At 43.4% G+C, this 21,775-nt stretch overlaps 1 protein-coding gene and 1 non-coding gene across 5 annotated transcripts in view; both read left to right on the forward strand.

The window, feature by feature from the left end:
* LOC119431169 (cysteine-rich with EGF-like domain protein 2) overlaps nt 1–20,290 on the forward strand; it is a 34,007-nt gene extending 13,717 nt beyond the window's left edge. The window contains exons 7-12 of one of the 4 annotated variants that reach the window (XR_007463974.1): nt 901–1,132; nt 6,916–7,008; nt 7,366–7,461; nt 10,161–11,384; nt 13,979–13,993; nt 19,991–20,290. Coding sequence is in view for 2 of the 4 variants with exons in the window: in XM_037698642.2 (XP_037554570.1) it covers nt 901–1,132; nt 6,916–7,008; nt 7,366–7,461; nt 15,934–16,134; nt 19,991–20,055 (687 nt within the window). In the remaining 2 variants the exon portion in view is untranslated. Of the gene's footprint in view, nt 1–900; nt 1,133–6,915; nt 7,009–7,365; nt 7,462–10,160; nt 11,385–13,978; nt 13,994–15,933; nt 16,135–19,990 lie in introns of all 4 variants that reach the window. The other 3 variants (XR_007463975.1, XM_037698642.2, XM_037698647.2) reach the window with 3 other exon arrangements.
* LOC119432074 (U2 spliceosomal RNA) lies at nt 17,689–17,871 on the forward strand. Its single transcript, XR_005188140.1, has one exon. It is a non-coding gene; the product is annotated as a U2 spliceosomal RNA (small nuclear RNA).
* Nucleotides 20,291–21,775: the final 1,485 nt, after the last annotated feature.

The following is a 21,775-nucleotide window of genomic DNA, read 5'->3' on the forward strand; positions in this document are numbered from 1 at the left end:
CACACACCTGCTAATAGAAGTGCACATGATATTTAGCAGTTTCATTATTTCAGCACATATGAATGTTACTTACAAACTTCTGCACAACCTGCTTAGTGTAGCCAAATAAGCGCTTATAACAAAACTTTCTCCATCCACCACTGAGGTTTGAATTCATGTCCCTGCGGCAACATGCACTTTATAGAGTGGGATACTCTTAACAACTGCACTAACACACAGCTTTGGTGCTTGGTAATTTGTACAAGGTCTGTCGCCCCATGCAGACTCTTGAGAGTGGTGAGCCTGCGTACGTATTTCGGCGGCCACAGTATGCAATACTGTAATAGACAGGGACTACAATGTGTTCATTTACAAAGAAGTTGGTCCTCAGAAGATGATATTATTGGCTGTAAGAGTACAAAGACACTAGTGGTGCTGTGCCTTAACTGCCTGCTGCTTGCAGCTTGTGGGTTGGGGCATTATTTTTGCCGGTGCCATCAAAGCTAAGCACCAATGAGTGCTTTGCATGGGCGTCATATAGCAATGTACACAAGGAAAGTTGTAAAGTGAGGGTATCGAGGTGTGGAGGCACCTTACATAGAGCCGATATGTACGACAGCGCATGGACAGCAAAAGCATGCGCTTTTTTGTGCATTGGCAAGCAGCTTGAGATTTCAACTCTTGTCACATGACTCTCGTGCTTGTGCTAAAATGACAATGGATGTGGCCAGTGTGCCACTACTTGCCCCATGATGGGGCTGACAGATGGCATGCCATTGTGGGAAGTGTGCCGCTAGTGTTTTCCAGCCTTCAGAGCCTGCTGTCGTTACAGTCGCTGAGCTCAGCGCCAAACGAAATGCTGAAGTCTGCTGATCTTTTTTCTTCTGTGAAAGTCCTCTGTTCTATTCTTGCTTATGACAGGGCTCCGGAACACGCAAGGGTAATGGCAAGTGTGACTGCCATAAAGGTTACATGGGCGAGCTGTGCGACTCTTGCACTGAGGGCTACTACGAGGACAAGCCAGGTGCCAATGGCACCAAAATATGCACCCCATGCGACAAGTCGTGCAAGGGCCCATGCACCGAGGGCGGCCCCAAGGCATGCAAGGAGTGCGTGGCGGGCTACGTCATGAATGAAGAACTGGGATGCGTGGGTGAGTGTTATGAAGTGCATGTTCATACAAAGTTACACAGACAATGAAGCCAGGGAAAGCACAGGGGAAGTTATTTGTTGGGTTTAAAGTGTGTAAATATCACTTTGTCCATATACGGTTTAAATGAGTAGTATATACAGTTGAACCCACTTATAACGATTCCGGTTTTAACAATATATATTGGTTATAACAATGAGAAGCTGCTGCACCGTCAACTTTTGTTTGTTTTCTATGGTGAAATAACCCGCTTATTACAATGCCCTCATGCCGCATTATCGGTTATGATGATGTAGTTTAAAAATTCTATGGTTTTATGTGCCAAAACCACGATCTAATTATGAGGCATGCCGTAGTGGGGAACTCTGAATTAATTTTGACCGTTCTTGAACGGGGACACGGGCATTTTTACATTTTGCCCCCATCGAAATGCGGCCACTGCGGCCGGAAATGCATCCCACAACCTCGTTAGCAGTGCAACACCGTAGCTGTTAAGCCAACGAGGCGGATAGTCTGGCTGCTAGGTGTCTGTGCTGAAAGGTAATGGAATGTGAAATCCTTGAAAAGAAAAAGAAAAATTTAAGCCGCTGTGCGATCGCCTGCTGCCGCAACGACCGCCGTGCCCCCCCTCATACAATAGCACCTGTTTTCCAGCCTTCTATGCATTGCCACCCTTGCCCGCTTCTCTCCCGTCGCTCTTCCACCCCTCCAAATACGAATGGGCTGTGCCCATAGCTCTATGCTGTGACACCCTCCAAAACACGTATGGACCGCGCCGCCTGTGCTGCTGATAGTGCTGCTCCCAGATTGCTCGGTGGCCCCTCATTCTGTGCACTTCTGCGAACGGATTGAGTCGCTTGTGCTCGTCTTTGTTGGTTGCATAGAAGTTGCTCCTGGCCACGTGGTTTTCTAAGCCTCGTTTGACTTGCCGCCGAAGCGGAAGATGACCAATCCGCCCGCTGATCATTGGCAATGCACGGTGTTGCCACTGAAAGAAAAGCGCACTGCCATAAATTTGAAAACAAAAGGTGATTGTCGCAAACATGCTTGCGTCGGATAGGGACAGCGACAGTGACGGCGGCAACGGCAGCGATGACACGGTAGGGCAGGCTGCCTCAACATTGTCCTTGCAGGAGGCCCTGTAGATGATTCAGTCTAACTGGGGCTTTGTATTCGCAAGGGACCTTCCGCTGTACTATGTGGAGCACATGGATGCCTTGGAGAAGGATGTCGGCAAGCTTCGCGTAAAGCACGCAAGCCTGAGGGACGGGGTTTTCTCATGCAAGCCAGTGAGACGTACGCAGCTAGATCCTTGTGGCGATCTCGCCCCAATGTTTCTTCTGGATTTCTCAAGCTGAGAGGCTGCCGTGGCAACCTTCCCGCATTTTTTGAAGGACCCCTTTTGGGGCCACCAAAGCAATGCCTCGGTGGAGCTCGCATGTCACTTGCCACCTGTGATCCCTGTTTGGAGTTGTTATAGCGGTGCCATTCTTGAATGCTGACAGCTGCAGCTTGTTACATGCGATCAGAGCGCACAGGAGGCAGAGTTCAGTTAAACAAGTCAACACAATGAACAGCTGGATGGAGGAAGGTGTTGGGGAGGGGGCACTGGCGTCCCCGCCGTTAGTTTTCTCACAACAGCTCTGCCATCCCTCTATTTTGATTTTTTTCATGCAACCCAGTTATAACAATTACCGGTTATAACAATGGAATTTTCGTGGCACTTGAATATTGTTATAAGTGAGTTCGACTGTACCACTGAACCCATATTTGCAAAGCCACAGAGCCGGTACTTATATATTTTTCTGTTAGCAGTCTTTAAACAGCACCTAAGCAAACAATTTGTGCAACTGGTGGTGTCGCTATTGCGCAAGTCCCAGCATGTCAAGTCCGAGATTGCCAGGCGCTCAAGCTGGCTTACATTGCCACGCCTGGAGAACCGAGACCAGTCGCAGCACGCAGTAGTCCAATTGTCTCGTAAAGCAAGAGTGCTCGTCGTGGCACCTTATGGCAGCCGCGAGATGCACACTATGCAGCAGCGTGGCTTGCGAGATTGCACGGGTGCACCGTTGCGATCTCGCAAGTTTTGCGAATGAGCCGTGGGATAGGTCATGCATCACTGGCCGTTAGTGGCAATGGTGGTTTTTTTTATGTTTCAGTATCAAAAACGGCTACTCTTGCAAGCTTTTCGTGATGCTTCCTCTCATATTTCAAACGTCAAATTCATGCAGGTAGGCTCCTCCATAAACTACGTTATCTTAAACTATGCTTTTTACGCGGTCCAATATTTTGTTGCAGTTGGCCTTTAAAAGGGTCCCTGAAATGGTTTTTGTTGTATGCCTAGACGCAGAGGGTATCTCTCAAGGAATGCTTTCTCACGGGAATTTTGCGTCAGTGCACTGTAATAACACAGGTACGAGTGCTTAGACATTACCCTCTCTTCAAGTCACGTCACTCCTCCTCAACTTTTGCACCATGCAGCCATCTCCCTGTCTCTCTTGCGCGGTGACTCAGTTGTCATCTACTTCCGATTAGTTTGAACCGAGTGCATTCCTGTGTCTGTTTTGTACGCTAGCTTTATCGTTAAGCATGGGCTATGCGAAACGAAATTTCAAGACGAACTTTGCGCTGGAGATGGAGACGTGGGGGCACTACACGCAATGTTTGCTGGCGTGCGTTACATGAAGCAAAATGAGATGGATGCTGCCAAAAGCATTTGCCGCACTGCTGCGAGCGTCTGTGTACTGTACAAACTACTAAGTAGCTGTATCTTTTATTATTTTGATTTGATAAGCGCCTGATAACATGTAAATATCTAATAATATGTACATTTATGATTGCTCGTAAGATTTCTTTGTAGCCATCAGTAGAAAAAAAAATTGTGTTGCTGTTAACTTGTCATTATGGTGAAATGGGCTATTTATAACATTTCGTCTACTCTAGAAATACAAAGAAAAATGAAATAGTAAAAAAAAGTACATTGACATCGGGAATCAAACCCACACTTTCTGCAGTGGGAGCGGAGATGTTACCTCTACACCAAAGTCTAACTCAAGATGGGGGTTTTCTGGTGGGCGTTTTAAGCCATTGTTAGACACGTTGAATTGGCCTTGCAATGCTTTTTTTCTGAATCTCCACTTGTTAGGATATTTTTCTGCTACCATTCTGGGCGAATTATACACAAAACTTGGTTCTCTAACAAATGCAGAGCCTACGGTTACCCCTAAAAACACCTTTTCAAAACTGCGGGTGTTTGCTGTGTTGACAACCAAGGAGGCTGGCATTTGCATTGACGTGCAACACGAGCGCAATACAGTGCCAGCACCATTCAGGTTCCTGCTGCCAAAGAAGACACCGCTGCTCCTATTTACAAATTAGAACCCCTCATAGTCCCTACAGCTGCCACTGCAAAAGCCTTAGCAGACAATCCGCATGCTCAGTTGAAAGTGGGCCATTGGTTTGAAGAAATGTCTGCATTTAATGCGTTCGTGTACTTATTTTTAAGAGTCCACAAATTACTATGCATAGGCATACTATTAGAAATAAACCTATTGCAGCTTCAAGCATTCCCGATGACATTACATGGGCAGCCAATCAGATCACGAGCCTGAGTGACATCACTCGCACACACTAGGTGACCTGGGAAGGGGCAGCTAAAAAATCAGAGGAGTGGCACTGCTGCAATCGGTAGCGATGCAGATTTTGAAAACCTTTTGATAAATCATGTATGCTCTTTACGCGGAGCACTTAAATCTGTCTCTTAATGATCCGAAGTCACTACCCTACTGACTCAGTACGTTTGTGTGCAATCATCTAAATCATTTCAGGGTCCCTTTAGGGGAAATGTAGAATTAATAGGTTAAAGAAAAGTGAAAATGGACGAAAAGGCAACTTGCCGCAGAGGAAGACTGAACCCCAATCTTTTGTATTAGGCGTGCAGCGCTTTACCAAAGAAGCTACCACTGTGTCATTCCTTTGGCCAGCATCCCTTTGGCCAGTGTGCAAGCTTAGTGCTGGGAGTGTCAGCTAGCACCATTGACAGCCAAGGCGGGGGATGTGGAATGCCCTTTCAACTGCTGATGTCACGTAGTTTGGGACTATTGACTATAGGAGCAGGCAGTTGGCCAATAAACCCTTGCATACTATCTCATGACATCAAGACTGCCAAATTCGAGGTTCACTAAGGGAGAACAGTGGATAAACATTATTTTCCTCTTTACCTTCCCTGGCTTCATTATCTGTAACTTTGTATGATTGTGACTGACAAAATATCTAGCTTCTCAGATCTCGTTAATCTGCTCTCACCCAGGTCGTGCATGTGTACTTCTCATGTAATTTTGGCTTCAGTTGTTTGGTTGGCAACTCTGTGTCCTTGTGCGTGTTTACATTGGTGGTGTGTGTAATAAAGAAGGGTCTATAGGCTACCTTAGACTTGTGCTTCTATATAGGCACACACAACGGTGAGTGAGCCTGATAAAGCGTCAAGGGCTCGTGTCAAAGTCGCCGACGGATAATTTGGACTCGACAAGGACCTACAAAACATCCAAATAATCAGGGGTCTGAAATGCTGGATTTGCCAGAACATAAGTGAACTTATTCCACAAGTGGCTGGGCCAAGTTCTTGGATCGTCGCTTTCGGTGACACTATCTTCATTTTTGTGTCACTAGCGCAAGACACATCGACGTCTGCCAGCAACTACATTCTTGGTACAGCGCCAAACACACACACTATCTAATCACAGTACAGAAACGCCGTTGCCCATCGACTTGTCCATTTCAGGTCATGTGAAATCGCGAAAGTGAAAGCATCTTCAGAAGTAATTGTCCTAGAAAACACCCCAAGTATGTCAACACATTGCTACGCTTACATACACTCGCCTTTGGCTTAGGCAGTCTGTGGTCGCAATTTTCTAGCGATGCCTTGTGTGGTATTTTTTATTTTTTTTTACATTTCTCGCGCTTCATCAATGGGCAAAGCAGTGCTCCACCTGCATTATCAATGGGGTCAGCCAGCCATGAATGGTGGATGATAAGAGTGGAACGGAGCTCGCAGGACAAATTGCGCAAATTTCAACATTCGCGAGTGCAGCTTTTACGACTCAGGGGCTTGGCTTGGCTAGTCCTATAATTTGGGCGTGGTCGGCAACTACTAGATCGACTAGGTTTTGCTAGTTTCATGTTTTAGGAGGCGCCGGCGACATATAGAAATGAAATTATCTCTATTTCTGTTCGACTTGGTGGCCAAATTGGCACACGGCCGTGCATTTGGAGTCTGAACTATCGCACAATGCCCTGCAAGGTGTCCGAAATTTCAGTTGTCTTTGTATTTTAAGTCTAAGGGTCCAGTGGCATGCCCTGGAGCTGTCCGAATAATCAAGCATGACCAAGTTATCGATCGGTGACTGTAATGGATTACTAGAATACAGGTATGCTTGGATTAAATTAATTTTTTTATACTGCCCTGTTTATTGGCTGTGCTTTTATTGGCTGTGCTAGTAGCGTGCTTTTACATTCAAACTGCATAAGTGTTTCTTCCATAGCCAGTATATGGTTCTTCGCTGGTGCTTTCCTATGCGTTCGCATTAAGCAAAAATTCGAATCAACAAGAGTTGACTGTCCATGCTAATGTTTTTTGTTTTATGTTGTATTTGTCTCCTTGACGTGGTGCTGGCTCATAGGCCTGAGTGAATCCATCTAGAGTTGTTAATTTAACAGCAGACACCATTGCCCTGCCATTTTTTGTGCATCTTCTAAAATGTTGTGGCTTCCTTGTTCCCTCCCTTCAGACATCGACGAGTGCATCGAGTCTGAGGAGGATCTCTGTGCAAAGGAGAGAAACACGTTCTGTGCCAACACGCAAGGCTCCTACAAGTGCATGAGTGAGTATTGCCTTGGTCTTCCACCCGAATTCGCCGGGCGAACATTTCTTCAGAGTTGCCTGTTTTGACGTTTGTGTTGCCAGGTTCGTCATCCTTGGTGTCAAATTGAAATATCTCAAAAATGCTTGCCAACCTTTATGCCTGCTAAGCACCATTCCTTTATGTGCGAAAAGCTAGTAGTAGTAGAGCTTCTTCAACTTTAATATGTGTCAGTACTCTTACTGTGGCTTTCTGTAGCAACACTGAGTAGTATTTCAAATTGTAGAAACGCAGCACACACCTCTAGTTTTCAAATGCTGCTTGCTTACCAGTTCATTCACAGTCAAACACCTTATGGTTCTGCTCGGCAACTTGCAGTGTGTGACTTCGCTTGTGACGGCTGCACTGGAGACGGACCGGACCACTGTGTCAAATGTGCCAAAAGTTACGTCTTGAAAGACAAGACCTGCATCGGTGAGTTTTCATGCGCGTCCTTGTGCTGCTTCGTCGTCGTCAATCAATCATCACCATAAATCTTGTCAGCCTGGTTAACCCCTCTGTTCTACGCTATTATCCTCAATTCTGACCAAAAATGGCCAATTTATTTTTATTGCAGAGTCCTTTACAACGCACATAATATTTTAAGTGTGTATTTATACAAAATCTAAAGCACTGATTGCAAAACTGAAGCTAAACAGGACTGTACGAGTACTACATATACACACTATGCAGCACCTACAAATGAAAAGTATCACCGTTGAGAAAATGTAAATTGCATAAAATAATTAAAAGTATTGTCGACGAGCTTGTGCTTGGCCGTTTTGATCAGAGGATGTGCAGACAAACCAGGCTTATCCATTCCACAATACAAAAGGGGTTAAGTACACCTGCCCTCATTTAAATCTCCAACTGCCCCTATTCTATGTAAATTATAACAAATTATACCTGCTCATCTCCTAATTTTATCAGTCCTCCTAATCTCCGCCACAGTTCACTACACTGCCCTTCGCTTGGCATCTGATTTTTGTATTGACGCACACCAGGTTGCCTGTTCTGTGTGTTGTTGCATGACCTGCTCGACTCCACATCTTACTCGTAGCTAAAATGTCCACCTGCATTTTGTCTCTTAATCGCATTATTGTTTTTCATCTCGCTTGTTACACCTATCATTGCCCTTTGCATCATTTGTTGCATGATCTATAATAAATGAGTCCACATTGCTTTATAAATTAAAAAGAGCAGGAGGTCATATGAGGAAGAAGAGAGAATTTCTGTGCATTTTCCTAACTAAGCCTAGCTTAGCAAGTAAAGCTTAGTTGGTGAGCTTTAGTTTTGTTAACTGAAGCACTTTTTTTTTAAGCCTGAGAAACATGCTTGATTGAGTGTGATAGCTTTTGGTGAATATATTGCCAAATAAATTTCTGAAAAGGACATAATGTAAATGGCAGTATATTGTATGCAATGTTTGGTTTCCCCACTCCCCTTCGAATCATTTCCTCTCGACTGGGACGGCGCCATTAGCAATGCCATATCTACTGCTCCTTTCTTTGTTTTTTTATACTCTCATGCTGCACTTACGCTGACCTTTCGAGTTAAACAGCTTCAGCACCTGAGAGCGCTAAAAGAATGTTCACAAGATGGGAGGGACACTTTAACAACCACCGCTTTCCCATTTCCTGGAATATTTGTAAGGGTGTGCGTGTGCTGAACGGCTGGCATCTGCCGGCCGTCACACTTAGTGTAATTTCATCGCTGACGTCGTCTAAGGCGGAGAAAAAAAAAAGGCAAGGCATTTGGAAAGCCACAGGAACAAGCAAGGGATCAATTATGTGAGATGGTTGGTTGCTCCTGCTGCATGTCGTGGAATAATATGTATTTGGCTTGAACGTTCATGGCACCATTGTCTACAGATCAGAAAGTTTTCTTACTGTGCGCTATAAAGAGTTTCGGTGCCCCTTTAACAACCACAGTTCTCTTGACAACATCAAAGACAGCTAGTGGGTTCTGCATCATTCAACACATAACAGTGCAAATTGGGGTAAGGACATAAACTGAAGAGCAGACAAGGACAAGCCACAATCGAAACAAAAAAGAAAGGAATAGGATTCCCATTTGAAATGTGAATCTCAGTTCTCTATCACTTAAATGTCTATCCTTCACTGCCACCCACCTTGGCGACTCATTGGATATGGTGTTGTACTGTTAAGCACAAGGTCTCGATTGCGATTCCCAGCTACAGCACATGCATTCCAGAGAGGGTGAATTGTAATGTGTGCTATGTGTGCAAGTTAAAATGAATCCAAGGAGGCCAAACTTAACCCAGAGCTGTCCACCGTTGTCCGCACATGCACGATAGGCCCTTTTCAAAGCTGCTATTATGGCACATTTGAATGATTTTCAGAATGCTGCCAGAGCACTCTGGCGGTTGTGTTAAACAGCAATGAAGCTGTACCACACAAGGGAATTTAGTAGCATTATTTCGGCTTTGTTAACACTGGAGAAGTGTGCTTATTGTCGCGATAAAGCTTAGTTGTTTTGTAAAACGACCTTTGGAGCTTTGCATGAGCACTTAGATACAGCCAGTCAAATCCAGCATTAATTTGGCTTTTTTTGCATAGTTAACATGGCCAAGACAGTGGTGGCACCACTAATAATTTAAAAGACAGTCACCTGCTAAGCTCGCATTGCTTCTTTCATACCAAGCTGTTTCGAACATGAACACACATTACACAATTAGATATACAGTAACTGATGGGCATATTTGCTAGTTCAAGAATGAGAAGGCTGCAACTTGAGCATGAGACACTGCAGAAAGGCTACCTTGGTCTTTATGAAAAGCGTCTATATTCTACAGATTTGGGGAGGTATTGCACAAGATTGTGCCTAACTGCGTTGAACTGAACAGGATTGGGGGATAGACAGTCGTTCAGCCTTTGACTATGCAAAACTAACTTGTGCATCATTGTCATATTCTTCGCTCCAGGTGAGTATGTATGCAGTTTTTAGTTTTATTTGGTTTCACTGATTTACGCATGCCAAGCACTGGTGATCTACTTTATTATTTTTTTTATTTTGCATGAATTGAGTTCTTTTTGTTTGTTTGTTGGCTTGGTGTTTTTTTTTTTTGCTTCTTTTTTTCATACATCCTTGTTTTATCTTTCTTCTATCTGCAGATGCAACTGATGCAGGTACAGTAAACGTTCTTGGCTGCAATCACACCTTTGTTTTGATGCTGCATGAACATTTGTGTAATATCTGTTAAAGGCCAACTGCAATGAAATTTTACTTTGGCTAAATTGGTTATAATATTGTAAATGAGTAGTACTAGTGCTGTCGGCAACTGATTTGTCAGATGCCCGATTTTTCGAACATGCCTGATGATTCAGACACCTTCGCTGCACTGCCACGTACCCCGTAGAGGCACTATGTAGAGACGTCTGAAATTTTGAATGCTGAATCCCATTGCTATCTGATTGTTTGGATATTGAATTGCATAATGCTGGTTCCCGAAAGTCAGCTTCGCCGTAAACAGCTGTGTTATGCGGTCAAGCATACGCAACGTATTGCAGTGAAGCATACCAAGAGTGCAAAGGGACCACTCACATGGGACATAAAATCTGTTCCTTAATTATACACGCGTGCACCTGCTGTCTCCTATTACAGTACGAGCACCGAGATGCCTAATAATTGTACTGGCACGCCTGTAAAGCTATTTTGGGCGTGGCTGTGGCGATTTGAGCCTTGAAGGCAGTTAAAGGCATGCATTCGTTTTTTTTTTTTTTCAGACTGCCCGATATTTAGGATCTTTTCACGGTCCCTAGAAAGTCAGAAAAATTGGACATTGACTTGCATACTATGGGAGCAACCTTGGCAGAACTGCAGAGCTAGTAATTGTCTCATTTTCTTATTAACAGCCTTTAAATAGCTCCTAAGCCGATGCGTGCACCAGGTGGTTAGTGGATGCAATGCAAATCATGGCCTCAGAGATTTTCAGCACGTCAGGGGCAGAGCCCAGTCTTGAAGGACATTCTAAGGAGCCATGCTGGTTCACAACTTTCTGGGTTCTGTAACAACAGCATTGTGCTTTTCATAAGTTTCGGTACCGAACGTATGTTATTTTGCCTAGCCTTTCACGGCATATTCACTCGCGTTTCAAACTTATAGGTTTGTCTGTAGGTTCCTCTAAAAAGTAGGCTTTTAGCGTGGTCCAAAATTTCGTTGCAGTTGGCGTTTGAGATAGTGCTTGTTACCGTGTCTCCTGATTCTGTATTCTATCACTGCACGTCTCGAGGTTTGTAACGCACCCTCTGCATTGCTTCTGTCTCGTGGCACCCTTCTGTTGCACTCATTCTGCATCTTGCTGCTTTCCTCACTTTTAGACGAGGAGGAGGGAGAAGGTGAGTGGTATCGAGGCCTCGTTGTTGCGACTGCGCTATAGTAGTTCGTTGCCAAGATGTATTGCAACCTGCTGGTGACGTAGGCAGTTTAGCCCCAAACTAAGACTATGTATTTTCCCAGCCAAGCTTTTTCTTGCGATTGCTGTTAAAGGAGGCCTAACAGAACATTTCCGACATTTAATTTTTGTGTGTGTGTCTGTGTGTTAAACAAACGTGCGAACCTTCTTAACCTTAAAAAACAAATACTGGCAAGCGTGCAGCCTTAAAGGAGCCCTCAACCACTTTTTGTTGAAGTGGAGAAAGGCATTTGAAGTGAAAATAGGCTCTTTCAGAAATACTTTGCTGCAAAAAGTACTTAAATGCGCTCAGCAGAAGCGGAGTTATTGGAAATCAAACACAGCCTCCGCTGTACTCCCGCTCCTTCTTCAGTGCCTTGCACTGCGAAGGCTACGGCGGAGTGGGACGGGGCTTCAACCCTCCGCCTTCGAAATGTCACCATGGCGCGCAGTTCAAATTTAATTTTGGATGTTAATGTAGATGCCATTACTTCCGATTTTGGTGCCTACGACGTGATAGACATAAGCGAAATGCGGTTTGTCCTCACTGAGCCGCAGTGCGCTTAGCGAGTGGACTCTTGGCGGCACCCTGTAGCGGCCGCGGTGTAGCTGATCACAGCTACCAATAGCAGCCACGTATGGGAATCCGCTTTATTACAAAATAAAGCTTCCAGAAAGGAGTGAGGAACATGGCTTCTGTTGAAAAGAGAGTTTGAGAGATAGGTGACATTGCGCTTCGGTTGCGAGCTCCGTGCACCAGCGTACGACAGCAAAACTTGTCTGAGATGTTTACAGCTGCGTATGCTACCCGCAGACTATGTTATTTCACCAAGCCCGAGGGGTGGTTCAGGGCCCCTTTAACATTTGTTTATACAAACCAGTTTCAGTTTTTGAACTCGGGAGGTGGTGCTTGCTTCAGGAGATCATCACACACTGGCTCACTTTGTTCCTTCAATCGCTACAGTTGTCACATGTGAGCGCTGCCAGACAAAAATCGACGCAGCACTTGTTAATTTTTTGACTAACTTCGTCATTCCTAGCATTACTGATACACGACTTCAGCAAATTTTGCTCCAAATTGCAACATCTGTACATTTACAGCCGCTACATTATAATGGAGTTGTAATGCAAAAGCGTGCTACATAGCTTTATGTGCATATTAAAGAACCTCGTGTTGTCGAAATTAATCCAGAGCCCTCCTCCCCTGTACGACGTGACACACACACAAGAAAGGAATTCAGCACATAGTGTTCACTTTCTTTTGAAACTTTTTTGTGCATTGGTTTTGTGTCGCACTGTGGTGCAAGTTTTATTCAATTAACTTGAAATAACAGTCTACCAGAATCACCGGATTTCGTGCTTCTCGCCTGTCTGTTCTATCTTTATCAGCAATCTCAACGATACGGTTCTAACGTTTTGTTGCAACAGCTATATTGTGCTTCTTACAACTACATCCCTCCAGCACACTCAAGACATTTCTTTTGTTAAAGAAATATTGATTTAAAAGCACCAGAAAGCACTAAATCAACAGCGAAATTGTGCCATGTGGTGCCCTTCTAGGCAAGATAGCAATCACGTTCCAGACATTATCACCAAAGTTCACAATCTGAAAGTAGTGTCTCCAAACACATACTACTGTTAAAGCACTGAACCTGGAGTCCCAGATAACACACAGCTAGATAAGAAGAAAATTTTAAATGAAGCGATGTCTTCTGTGCAGATGAAACCAGCTGTATGTTATTAGTAATCTCTGGAAGAATCCTCTATTATTTTCTGTGTTTGATTAATCAACAAGCTTTAATTGATAACTTGATGGACACAAGTGTCAATGCATTGTTTGTAGAGCACATTTGGAAATGAGATTTTTTAGTTGTTTGCAACGGTGTTACGGTTCATGTAGCTCTTTTTCTCATGCTTAGAGGAAGCCCATGAAATACTTGTGTGTCACACTGGCTTTCTTTTGAATGCATGAAAGAGATACGCGAAGGGTAGCGCGTCTTGAACAATTCAAAGTGGCGAAGTGTTTTCCAGATCTACTGCATGCGAAATACAAACCTTGCGTTGACTGCAGAAGGGGGGTTTGAGCTTGCTGGTGCATTGCATTTGTGTATAGACATTCCAGCCATCAAGCTAGTAGCATAAATGCTAGCAGTAACAAGACCTAAGAACGCACAAAAGTACTGGCAGCTCCTCCAGGAAGTTGCTCACAGCATGCAGTTGGTTTCAACTCCACAGAAGGCCTCGTGTTTTTTACTCTTTCTCTATGTTAGCTGGGGACACCCGGTATATAGTCAGTGGCCTGATTCACTGGTGCATGCTAGCTCTCTCTTCTTTCATTAAATCTTTGCTGTTGACATGTTTTCAGTTCTTCTTCCGAGTTCTTTCAATGCATGAATGTTATAGTGCTTCCTAATGAATGTTTAAATTGTGCTTGCTGTTAATTCCTGCATGCCGTTTTTCGTTTTTCCTGCACTGCTCTGCACTTGTGTTCATTCTATTCTTTTCTTCCTTCTCGGATGTCTCTCTTGTCTTGTGTAGACGACGTTCCATACGGTAAGTTTTGCATGCACCGAAAGTTAGTGCGGAGCGTCTGGGGCAACGGCTTCATTGATGAAAGTGTTTGGATGTTCGGAGAAGGAACAGTTTCTCTGGTTAAGCTTTTCAGTTACACGGCAGCAGCTGCCTTTTTCTTATCCTTTTTTTTAATTATGTGTTTAAAACATGTTTGTATTTCAAGTAAAACACTAGCAGGATTGCAATCCTCAAAGACAGAATGGAAGAAAAACTCAAGTACACGTCCAGCAGAATGTGTCCTTGTCCTTTTTTATGTGTGTCATATTGTCCTTGCCTTAAAAGGAAGCGTTAGCTTGGGGCCAACTCTAATTTCCCTACTCAAATACATGTAAAACAAAGAAATGCTTTTATGAGACAACCGCTAGCTTGACTGATTTATATGAAATTTGTTGCATTTGAGAGAGAAAGTTAAATTCTAGCAAGTCTGTGAAGCACAATCGTTATTTATGACCTGTTATGCAAAAATTGCAATGCAATGTTATACAAAAATTTCCTGCAACCAGTTAGTTTGAAAAAAATAAACGCACAATGCTTACAGATCTGTAACTGCACCAAAATACACATATCGAATTTCTGTAAGCTGAATCTGTTAGAGCATCGCAAATGGTCAAATTTGATATATAAATTTAGAGTTTACGTTAAATTAGTGGTAAAATTTAGAGTGATGTATAACACACCAATTTTGTCCACTTAAGATGTATTATTAGGTGCTGTTTACAAAACTGATATTGCTTTTTGTTACTGCATTACAGTTGTACACATCATAGTTCATATATTGGAAATTTAGCACTTTTCAACAATTAATAAAAATATGACAGCCTAAATAATGGAATCTGCTTCCTGGAGTCTCTAGATTCTAACTTTTCTTTTAAATGCAGCAGACCTCATCAAAATCGGTGCAGCGGTTGCCAAGAAAAACTATTTCTTTGTTCTCATGTATTTAGAAAGCTAAAGTTTCCTATGGTCGACCATCTAGACTGACAGTCTGTACTCGTAAGCATTTATGCTGTAGCGCTTCCTTTAGTAACATTTAATTTTTGGCAGACTGTACAGGGAATCATTTGCTGTATTCACGTCATGAAAGCATTAGGGCACAATAAGCAAAGCAATGTCACCCACATATCGCCTTCAGGCGCCAATTAAATCTGTTGGCTATGAGATTACTTTCAACTTACTTATTGCTTCCTCTGGATCATTGAAGGATACAGCCTGGGAACAGAGTAAATTTCAATTTTTATGTGACCGTGATTGCGCACGCGAATGCGGACTCTGTATCCGAGCGAGGACCAAAATCAACTATACAGTGTACTTGAAAAACACCGAGCGTTTCTCAAAACTTGACATACAATTTTTATAAAGAAACAGGTAAAAAAGAAAATGCCCCACATAACCAAATAACTCGCATCACCAGCAACCACTGAGACATCTAATCTTCCAGCCCCTTTTTTCAAGTGCACCTTGTGTGTACAGTCGAGCCCGGATATATCGAACCCACATAAAATGAATTGTGTATAATGAGCAGCAGTGAAATCCCCTTGAAAATTTTTGTATGAAATTCTTTATTTTATATATCGAATTATCTATATATAAAACTTTTTTGTGATCCCCTTCATATTCGATATATCCGGGTTCGACTGTATCAACCATTCTTACATCATACCTCTAATAAGAAGCGTTGCCTTATGTATGCAATGTATGTGACACTATTTTTTAAATTGATTGCAATTCCTGCGTGTAATCTTTGAAAGTGTGATTAAGCGTGCCTGAAGGGGATATGCGAATTAAAACAAACGGCACGGTGTGCAAGTGCTTCGTTTGCATCCTGATGAGACGGGATGTGCTTTCTCATTGCCTGATTGGTTGCTCACTTGGCCAACCAACTGTGGCCTCCCCTCCTCTCCACTTTTCCCATCTCCCAGACAATGGCGAGAAGTGGCGAGAGCTGCACATCTTGCTGGCGCGCTATGCCACTTACCTTGGCCTCTGCATAGCGACGTTGATCATATTCAAGAGGAGTCCGTCAGTCGCCAGCGCCATTGGGCTGTGCGTCGGGGTGTACATTGGCTTTTCCGAGTACACACTGTCCAACTGGAAAGACCACAGCGTCACGTCTACCATCAGTAATGTCATGTCATGGTGATGATCGGCAGCGCGCGGTTGTCAATTGTTTCGTGTTCTTGTTGTTGCCTCTACGTTTGTTTGCGTTGATGCCGTTTCATCCGTTGGGAACATCCTTCCTCATTTCAAGGGTTGTGAGCTGTTGGGGGGTCATATCAGCGCCGCAAAAAAAAAAAAAAAAGCACCATGCGTGATCATTGGTCACTAAAAATGGATAATTTTTTTACCACACTGTTGCCACTGTACCGTGAAGGCAGTGACGTCATCAGCCTGCCAGCTTTGCATGTGCTAGCAGCTAGCTAATCCCTGCCACACAAGTACAGTTGGCATCAAATGTTTACGGACCGCAGGATAGGGGGAAACATTAAATATCCAAGCATTTTGCGACCATAGCATGTTAATGCATATGACAGTATGTTTGCAAATCCCAGTACTACCTGAAAATGTGAATATATGGCTGCCCAGGCTGCAGAAATATTCAGCTTTTTCTCAGATATTGCGGTGCGTACGCATTTGATGCTGGCTGTTTCTGGCTCAGTTTTGCTAGCACATGCAAAGCCGGAAGTTGGCTTACATTAAGAGGAAGCTTTAGATCGGGTGCTCCTTTCTAAATACATGAAAAAGAAGTAGTTTTTTTTTTTCTCGGCAATCACTGCACCAACTTTGATGAAGGTTATTGCATTTAAAAGAAAAAGTTAGCATCAAGTGACTGTAGCAAGCAGACTTTTTTATTTAGGCCGTAGATTCTTTAATAAACATTGTTGAAAATTGTTAAATTTCGAAAAACGAAACAATGAAGTCTACAACTCTAACTCTGCAATTAAAAAATGATATGGCAATTCTGTAGACTAGTCCAAATAATACATCTAAAGCAGACAAAACTGATGCATTATGCACCGCTCTGAAGTATACCAATAATTTGTGAGTAGCACTTGTGCAAAACCCTTGTAAACATTGTAACACTTTCATGTAAAGCTGTAAATTATTGCTATATCAAATTTGTTCACTTTAGATGCCCCAACATGTTCACTTTAAAAAAGTGTGATATCTGTTTTTGGCGTAGCATTGTGGATATGTTCACTCCGATGCTTGAATTTTTTTAAACTTCGATTTTTGCGAATTCTTCTAAAAACATTCTCGCCATTCCACTCTGTGAAGGTGGATGACCAGCGAATGCTGTGTACGTGGTGATTGAGCGTTGCTCCGGTGAAATGTTCCAAGTTTACGGGATCGGGGCCACATGGACGGTCCGCATTTGTTTTCGCCTCACGGTCCTGGCGGGCAGCACGCTTACGCTTGGTGTCTGTGGCCCACTCATCGTCGGTGGTCTCCTTCCGCCGCGCTCATTCCCTTTTCTGTACACGCCGTAGTTCCTGGTAGGCACGCTCTTCTTCTTCAGACCATACAACACGCAGCGTAGCCATTTCACAGTCAGAGCAGAACTTTGGAAAGGAGCTTACGCAGGGCATGACGTTAGGACACAGAAGACACTCAGATTGGTTGGCACTAGTCTGAATACGCGGGATAGCGTACACGTTTATGGTGCGAACGTAGACATGGCCGACGCGGGTCAAAATGTAGTATCTGTTCTTATCAGCTTAATATCTGATACGAGTTGTATTTGGACCCAAAGTATTTAACCTATTTTTGCTAGTTGGTGGAGTGCTTGAAGCCTGCTTCACCTCCGCCGTGGGTCAGCCCAGTATTGCACTATCTTCGGGATTTTTGGTCTATGGACATCGATCCGCTAAAAACTAGCCATATACAGCTTCGCTGTAAAAATTCTGTTTCTAAATCAAAATTCTGCTTGCTACCAGTCACTGGAATTGGACTTTTCTAAATGCAACATATTTTATTCAAATTGGTCCAGCATTTGTCTTTAAACACATTTCTAGGTTTTACATGTATTTGAATTGGGAAATCGGAGTTGGCCCTGAGCTTAAGCTTCCTCTTAACAGTTGTGGTATGCTAGAACTCATTTAATGTCTTGTTTGTTGAGTGCTGTCTCTTGTCTATCTGATTGTTTTGAATCGATTGCGATTGTGTTAGACAGGTTGTTTAAAAAAACAGCCTAAATGCAGTGATACTTGGCACTTTAGTTCAGAGTCCTACGGATATGCTGCTTATTTTGTAGCACAATTCGCTGCCGCAGCATTCGTTTGAAGCTGCTGTCATTTCAGACTCTGTCGTCTCATTTTATGTGATCACCATTGCTGTCTTTACAATGTACTGCGCATGTCGGTCTAGTGGCTGTGAATTGCGCATCAAAGTGTCTGGTTGATAGGCGTGAACAGCATGTGTACAAAGGACAAAGACTACGGGCATTACGCTTCTACAAAAGCATGGAGAGGCATTCCACATTTATCAGTATTATGGCACAATTACTTGATGCACTTCTGTTCCTGTTGTTTGGAGAAAAGGTTGTAGTGATGTCTTGATCTCTGTGGTTAATGTGGTCTTGCCTTGAGAAAGAAAAGTACCACACACCTTGTACATTAGTTAGTGTATACAGTTCATTACATTCTTAAGTGATTCTGAAACTGGAAACTCACAAACTACTGATGCATGTATGAATATTTGTTTCACACACAGTGACAGCGTGTAGATTTCATCATTTGTTTATTAACAACACTTCTCTCAACAACAAACACGATGAAAATCAGCGGTGAGATTTCGTGCTGAAGTTGGCTGCCTCCACACCAACTGTTGAAATGCCTCAGCACACTGGTGCACAATTGCTTAACACTCCTCAAGTTCAGCATGTTCACAACCAGCCGAGATTTGTCTACTGCAACAGTGCAATTTCAGGAACTTTGTCCAGAAGCTTTATTTCTGGAACTAGATCGAGCTGCTCCCATAAGCCGGATAATTGCTATTTGCCACAGTTTTCACTATTTAGGTAGTAGGAACTTGTCACTCCATTTCTAGTCTCAACTTAGGGAATGCTTATTTGAAACTGCGCATTTTTTGTGCAACACTGCATCTCGAAGAGCTGCTGTTACAAGAAAATCTGCATTGTAGATATTTGTAGGCAATGAAGCTCTTTCAAAATAAACACTCACATTGCTTCAAAGTGCACATCTTGTTTGCACAATGTGTTTTGCACGTTGCCCCGTACAAGTCATTTTTTTCAGGGTGGAACAGCTTGCTGCAGTCACTCATTTTTATCTGTTGAGATGATGTGGGTTTCTTTACGCTGTGAAATAATATCATTTGCACGGTATCATTTGCATGTCAGTAGCAGTGACAAAAAGCTTTTAAGCTGCTTTTAGTCACCGTTTGGAAAACAGCTTAAACAAATGCAATTGCACTCATGTTAAGTATGAGATTTTTGAGGGCCACTTAATGTCTTTTTACTAATTGTGAATCTGTTACTATTTGGTGAGTAAGCTAGCACTTGGAACTGCACAGAGAACTGGCGTGGTCACATTTTTTACTGAGATACCTTGCAGAGCAAAACCCAGGCTGCTAGGCATAGTTAGGCCTAACATTTCTCACCCTTTCATTGTGAGGCTGCAGTTGGTATGATAAGACATTCAGCCTATAAAGCTTAGATAGGCCTAATGTAAATCACGTTGGGCTGTTTCGTCGTCAGCATAAGGTGCCGCTAAGCGATACTTGCTTTATTGAGCTAATTAAGCTGAGGCTCTTTTTAACAAACCATGCTTCGACCACTTCGTCATAAGGCAGAAGCTGGTCAGGCTCTACAAGAGGCACGATTTACGCATGTCACACAGGCTGTGGGAAATTTGTTCACGAGGAAATCCACATGCCAGCTCACTTAACTTCCCGTACAGAAATTGCGATCGTACAGATATTGAGATAACTGAAAGCGAGATTTTTCATTCCTGATTTCAGAGGAGCCGGTGTCAGAGAGCGAAGAACCAACACTGCCCGAGTTCACGCACGGCGACGAACTCTGAGAGATTTGCAGCGCACAACACTTCATTTCCAGCCGCTCAAAAGAGTCATTTTGTCTTTCAAAAAAAAAAAACTTCATTCATATATGTCATAAATACATCATATGTACAGTTTTTATACCCTGTTTCATCTCTTGCGATTTCATCTACTTTACTAACTGTGTTACAAAGATTGTGTCACATTAAAATGTACAGTTACCGCTGCCCTTGTAAGAAAATTGATCCAGTTACTGCTGAACGGTGGTGTTGACCAGCACATAAAAAAGAAGTGCTAGCGCACGATAGGGATTTTGACTGCAGCTAAATAAAGTGATGTGTTGAGTCTTGGCAGTTGTGCAGCCACACAGTTTGAAAAACTTCTGGAATGCAAGCGTGTCTTGTGTCGTTAGGTGTAATTTTCAGGTGGTGATAACGTGATCAGACTTTAAAAACATAGAAGCACACGCACGAAAAGTGCAATTCATCTAGTGTCACGATGCAAGCACATCGTTGAACGAAGGATGCTTGCACTTGTTCCGATATTAAGTGTTCCTAAGACCTTTTGCTCTGGATGCTGTGAGAGTGAACCATTATGCTTTAACGAGACCCAGAAGGTAAACACAGAATCTATCTACATTGTTAGATTACCCACTTAGAAATAAGAGATGGCTTAGTTGTAGAGAAAATGGCTAAGCGGGTCCCGACGTGGGTGTGGCCCGCGACTTCATCACCTCCCTAAGAGGGGGCAACGGAGCTTCTCGAGACCTTCAGTAAAGTTCTTTGTCTGTCTCTCAGGGGCAGTGCAGTTCTGCAGTTGGAATCACCCACTACGGACGGGTGTTCCAAGTGTATCTGCAGATTGATGCTGCCTGGTTTCAGTACAAGGCTTGAACAGAGTATGCCGCACTTGTAAAATGTAGTTACTGTAACTAAGAGAAAGCGTCCAGCAGAGCGGTATCGGCACTTGTGGGATATGTGGGAAATTACTATGAAAATAAACTCAACAGCATTTTGAATGTAATCAGCTTTTTGGTCCAGTGAGTGACTGCAGTTTACCAATTACAAACTGGACACGTTAAGCCACGAAGAGCTATTGCTCTATTTTCACAGTGGCCGCTCCAGACCTGTCCTAAGTTACTGTTAATTTCTTGCTTACAATGCTATGGGAACCTTGAAGCACTACTTACAGGGCTCCTAGCGCCGCCGAAAATGTTACTGCTGCCCTTATAAGAAAATTGTTCCAGTTCTGGTGAACGGTGATGTTGACCAGCACATAAACAGGAAGTGCTAGCACACCATAGGGACTTTAACTGCAGCAAAATTAAGTAATGTGTTGCATCTTGGCATCTGTGCAGTCCACAGGAACTTGTAAAGTGCCATCCAATCAGCACTTTACCGGAATAATTTTATAAAGGCCTTAGTAGTAGCCGAGACAGAAGGTAGTGAAACGTTGGATCAGCGAAGAGGCCAGCTATCCTATCCCGCTGCTGGCTCTCCCTCCCGTTGCCTCGACCAGCGCCCGCAGTCGACATTCCTGCCTTCTCCCACAGCGAAGCCTAGGACCCACGCGCCGTTTTTCGTGACGATCATGGAGGAAATAAAGACTAGGAGGAGCATGACGTCAGACGTCTGTCTTCGGCAGACCAACGTTCTCCGACGCCGCCCCTTCACCACTCTGGGGCCTATCTGCGCGCTTAGTCTTGAGAAGTAGGCCATTAGTGGTCGCGGACCTTTCAAGACATTG

Source organism: Dermacentor silvarum, chromosome 10, assembly GCF_013339745.2.
Source record: "Dermacentor silvarum isolate Dsil-2018 chromosome 10, BIME_Dsil_1.4, whole genome shotgun sequence".
NCBI lineage: Eukaryota > Metazoa > Arthropoda > Arachnida > Ixodida > Ixodidae > Dermacentor > Dermacentor silvarum.